Raw genomic sequence first — 5,317 nt, 5'->3', positions numbered from 1 at the left:
GTGACTTGGGCGTGGCGTGAGTTCGCGTGAGTGTAAAGACGAAGCAAGACGACCAATAGGAAATAAGTATAGCAGCAATATGGTTTTCCTCCCTTTACTTTTTTTTATTGAAGTTACATCTATGGTCCCTGGAAATATTTTTTATATCTTATTATACCCTTATACTTCTCTCTCTCTCTCTATATATATATATATATATATATATATATATATATATATTATTTAACATAATATTAAGAAAATAAAAAAATAAAAAAATGAATGATGTTAGTGGTGACCATTTTCATTAATAGAGTGGGTTGGTGACGAAGATGACATAGTATAGATGTGACATTACTTTTCCGATAAGTTTGTTGTGACGACTCATGTAGCTTAAAAATCTCTAACTGTGGGTGGGGTCAACAAAGCCAAAGGAATGCTCCTCCACAGAAATTTGATGATCTCAAACTCTGTCATTCATCGGCCCCTTCTCCCTCGGCTCACATTCCTCCGCCTTTTTTCCAATGTCGCCCTCTGCCGCCGTCTTCTCTGTTTACCCGTCATCGGCCATCGAAACCCTCAGAACAACTAGGATCACAGACAGACACATGCCACCACCACCATCATCATCATCTTCATTTTCTCCTTTCCTTGGTATCACTCTCAAACGAGCCTCGCTTCGGTCAATCAATCACGGTAGTAACATGCCACGACGCACCACGCTCCTCATGGAATGGCAGGACTGCACGTACTTCTCTTCTATTTAATCCCCTAATGCGTTCGTTTCCTAAACCATTTTCCCCCTTTCAAATCTCAAAACTAATGGCATCTAAATGCGTACATTTAGGACTTGGTCTTATTCTCTAGGTTATTATTACTTTTTACTTCTCGAAGCTAACATAGTTTGTTAATTAAAGAGGGAAGCAGTTTTTGTCGGTTCAAAATTTATATAATGATGATCTCAAATCTGGAACTATTCTTTTCCAGTTTCAGTTAGGCTAAAATCTGATTTGCACTTTTCATTTCAATCTTCTAGTAATTGATTTATGCAGGGTTAAAATGGAAATCGATGTACCAATTTCGGTAGCCTATAATTGCTATTTGGATAGGGAAGCGATCCCTCGTTGGATGCCCTTCATTTCATCTGTCAAGGTGCTTGCTAATTCTCGTACATGCTTCGAAGTCTATCTTTGTTGTTTGGTTGCTAAATTTGAACATTTGTATTGTTTTGTTTCTGCCTGTGTTTTCATTGTCTGTTGTTACCTACTGTCAAGCATACGGATACCTCATCTGCATCTGATGACCAAACTAGGCACTAGTTATTGTTGAATTATATGGTCCTAACTCCTATCAACGAATATGTTATTTGAGAATCCATATTTTGCCTTAGCACCTCGGTATTGACTATTGAGTATGGTTATGTTAGTTGTTTCTGTATTTAGCTAATCCCAGTCTGGTGCTTTCAGATATTAGAAGAGAAGCCTGAGTTATCACGGTGGTCTCTAAAGTATAGCGCATTTGGGCGTGATCTTGAATTCTCTTGGCTTGCTCGTAATATGCAGGTAAGTGTATGTGTACCCCTTCCTCTACAGTACAACTACAAACTGCTTTCTCAATTCTCAAATCCCAGTGTTGATTGTTGAATCTTGCAGCCAATCCCAAATCAAAAAATCCACTGGAGATCTTTAGAAGGTCTGCCTAATAGGTAAGATGGTTCTATGCTACATTATACAAAGCAGAAGCCAGAGTGTCCTCATTGTTGTTGATAATTTGATCTCCTTTCAGACCGGGCATAAGGTCCATGCAATTGACTTAGGCATATAGTTATATAATGATCTATAGATTTGTTTGTGTATGCAAAGAACGAGGGAGTGAGGGAGAAAAGGTTTTACTTTTAGAAACATTAGTTATGAGGCTGTTGCCCAAATATTATACCAAGTTTAATGAAACACTACAACTGGAACCATCTAGCCTGGAGATTTGACATAATTCCTAAAGCCCAAGGTACAATTTATAAATCTAAATGATACCAATGAAGAAAAGAAAAAAATTCTTAATGATATTAGCTATATGTTTGTCTTTGTGTGAATTTGAAATTTAATGCATCAAGAATAGCATTTTTACACAGGGAGGTACAAAGTTTGTTGCTTTTACAATCTAATTGGGGGGGGGGGGGGGGGATAAGTTAATGAAAATAGCATGACTTATGAAAAGCAAAGAAATCACACAATTCTAGTCGATATGAGCAACAAAGCATCTGTCCCTTGTGTTGCTAATTTTTTGTGGAGAATGACCAACATTGGTTTGTTAGTTAATCTTGGAGTATATAATATATATGAGAATGTTGAAAAGCTTGTTTTTGTGGTTGCAGAGGAGCTGTACGATTTTTTCCCAAAGGTTCTTCATCATGCTTAGTTGAAGTAAGTCCCCTTGCCTAAATACTTAGTTGGTTTTTTTTTTTTTTTTGAGTAAATTACTGAAATCGTCCCTGTGGTTTAGTCAAAATTGCACGTTTGGTCCCTAACTTTTTTTTTGCACTCGGATCGTCCCTGTGGTTTGATTTTGTTGCGTTTTTCGTCCCTATGGTTTGATTTTGTTGCATTTTCCGTCCCTTACATACATAAAGTTAGGAACCAAACATGCAACTTTTACCAAACCATAGGGACGAAAAACGCAACAAAAGCAAACCACAGGGACGATCCGAGTGCAAAAAAAAAGTTAGGGACCAAACGTGCAATTTTGATTAAACCACAGGGACGATTTCAGTAATTTACTCTTTTTTTTTTTAATCATGGCAACTTGCTTACCCGCTTACATGATGAGGATAAGAAAAGATGAAGCGTGTATTACTTGCTTGATCAATCGTTTAATGATGTGATTTTCCTTTTTACAGCTAACTGTTTCATATGAAGTACCTCAATTATTGGCCCCTGTGGCATCTGTAAGTCTAGTAGATTTTATTTGAGATATATCTTATATATGAGTGGGAAGGGGTATGTAACATGATTTGTCTTTAAGCAGGCGCTACAACCTTTCCTTAAGAATTTGCTGGGAAACGGCTTGGAAAGGTTTGCAAATTTTGCAAGGACATACCAGCATGAGTCTTGATACACAACACAAAACATTCATCATATTATCTTTTTCTCCGGGTAAAATGTGAAGAAGCTGTGTAAATTCATTCTGTCATGGTGATGCTGATGGTGATGATATGTTTAGACTTTAGATAGATACTTTTCCTTAAAAGGAAATATTATAAAACAATCATTTTTCGGCTCACCCATTTATTTACAGTGGACTCCATGTATGTATGTATTAAAAACACAACTAATATTCTCCCTCCCTCTGCTTGTTTTGCTGACTTATGAAATGGGTTATTTACATGTCCCATTTATGGTTTTGTTTTTTATTTTGATTTAGGTTTAGGTTTGTTTGTTTTGTTGGGTTTGTTGAAGATTCATATTAAAAGAAGATGGTTTCCCTGAAATAAATTCTTATACATATACGGATTTTGGGATGAAGATAGAACAGGATTTTATATGCTCATATATCCAAATACAAACACAAACCCAAATTGTTAGTTTGAAGAAGATTGTATAGGGTTTTAGGTCTTAGGCTTCGGGTCCAAACACAAACACCTTCAAAATTGTCACATTTTGTATTTGGTGTATATAATCAACATCTCCTTTGCTCAGATCTCAATCACAAGCATTGCATATCAACAAATTCTTTGGGTTTGAGTTTTAAAATTGAAAAACTAATAAAACTCCAGATATACTTATGGGTTTGGAAGAACATGGTTTAAAAAAACAAAAACTACCGTTATACAATTGTTTTTGGTATGTGTTATTGATTCTTTATGAACAATCACGAAAAATACATCTCTGCTATTGTAAAAAAGAATTTGGACCTAATGAAACTATAAAAAATATATATTGTTTGAATACAGTTTGAATTAATGGTGATGGTAATGGTGGTGCTAGACGGTGTTGGTAGTGGCGTTGGGTGGTTTGCGAAATAATAATAATAATAATAATAATAATAATAATAATAATAATAATAATAATAATATTTGTGTTTCTAAATAAATCCATGTAGATGTCACATTAGCGCCATAGGAATGAGTATTTGTCAATGTTCTAATAAAACTCCACATATACTTATGGGTTTGGATGAACATGGTTTAAAAACACGAAAACTAATAAAAACAGGAAAATTACAGTTATGCAATTGTTTTTGGTATGTGGTTGGATGAACATGGTTTATGAACAATCATGAAAAGTACATCTTTGTTATTGTAAAAATAAGTTTGGACCTAATGAAACTATAAAAAATATATATTGTATGAACACAGTTTGAATTAGCGGTGATGGTAATGGTGTTGGAAGATGGTGGTTTGGGGAATAATAATAATAATAATAATGTGACAACCGGCTATTTCGGATCAACAAAAGTCAATTAATTTAACAAAAGTCAAGCAAGTCAAACAAAAGTCAAATAGATAAGTCATAAAACACGAATATAAGCCTTGCTTTGGAGTTTTCAATTTTGGGAATCAAAAACCATGGGATTTCGGTTGTGATGGACCGAAATCTCATGCAATGGCCGAATCTATGCCAAGACCGAAATCATGCGAGGCCGAGATCATGCTTGGTCCAAAATCACATTTGATTTCGGTGGCTTTAAGAGGGTTCTCGGTGAAGATAGGCCGAAATCACAAACCTTATTTGGTGGTGCTTTTCCCAATGTGATATATTACACATACCAATATATATATATATATATATATATATATATATATATATATATATATATATATATATATATATATATATATATATATATATATATATAAGGGTATGACGTTTTTTTCCGGGTTTACCGTTAAACCATAATCTAAATATGAATAAAAAAATAAAATCAAGAAGAGTAGACTTACCCGAGTTGTATGTGCAACATCGGCTTTATATATATATATATATATATATATATATATATATATATATATATATATATATATATATATATATATATATATATATATATATATAAAATATGAAGTGCTTGAAAGAATTAGGAATGTAAGAGATAAGCTAAGAGAATCGGAAAGAGAGTGTTTAGAGAGACATGGATGAATTTGATAAAACCAAAATTTTTACTATGGATATTCGATACATTTAACGATCGTCTGCAATTCTTTATATAGGCAAAGGGTAGCGTAAGATTTACAATTACAAAATATTTGATCGACAAATCGTACAAATTATATAAAGTGGAAACGACTATACATCTTATAAAATGATTACATATTTGAAAGAAAATTACTGCACAACTGAAAAAG

General features: G+C 33.8%; 1 protein-coding gene across 1 annotated transcript; it reads left to right on the top strand.

The window, feature by feature from the left end:
* Positions 1-390: 390 nt before the first annotated feature.
* LOC111882770 (uncharacterized) lies at positions 391-3,318 on the top strand. Its single transcript, XM_023879136.3, has 7 exons — positions 391-727; positions 1,032-1,131; positions 1,446-1,541; positions 1,632-1,684; positions 2,351-2,399; positions 2,873-2,920; positions 3,001-3,318. The coding sequence occupies exons 1-7, from the start codon at positions 504-506 to the stop codon at positions 3,085-3,087; spliced, it is 657 nt and encodes a 218-aa protein (XP_023734904.1). The 5' UTR covers positions 391-503; the 3' UTR covers positions 3,088-3,318.
* Positions 3,319-5,317: the final 1,999 nt, after the last annotated feature.

Source organism: Lactuca sativa, chromosome 8 (assembly GCF_002870075.4).
Source record: "Lactuca sativa cultivar Salinas chromosome 8, Lsat_Salinas_v11, whole genome shotgun sequence".
In the NCBI taxonomy this organism is placed as follows: Eukaryota; Viridiplantae; Streptophyta; class Magnoliopsida; order Asterales; family Asteraceae; genus Lactuca; species Lactuca sativa.
This window is presented reverse-complemented; position numbering and strand designations above follow the sequence as displayed.

Excerpts from the sequence above, each read along its gene's own strand:
- LOC111882770 (XM_023879136.3), top strand. The coding sequence starts at position 504 with ATGTCGCCCTCTGCCGCCGTCTTCTCTGTTTACCCGTCATCGGCCATC. Across the intron at positions 1,542-1,631 it reads GGCTTGCTCGTAATATGCAG|CCAATCCCAAATCAAAAAAT; the intron begins GTAAGTGTATGT and ends TGAATCTTGCAG. Across the intron at positions 2,400-2,872 it reads CTTCATCATGCTTAGTTGAA|CTAACTGTTTCATATGAAGT; the intron begins GTAAGTCCCCTT and ends TCCTTTTTACAG.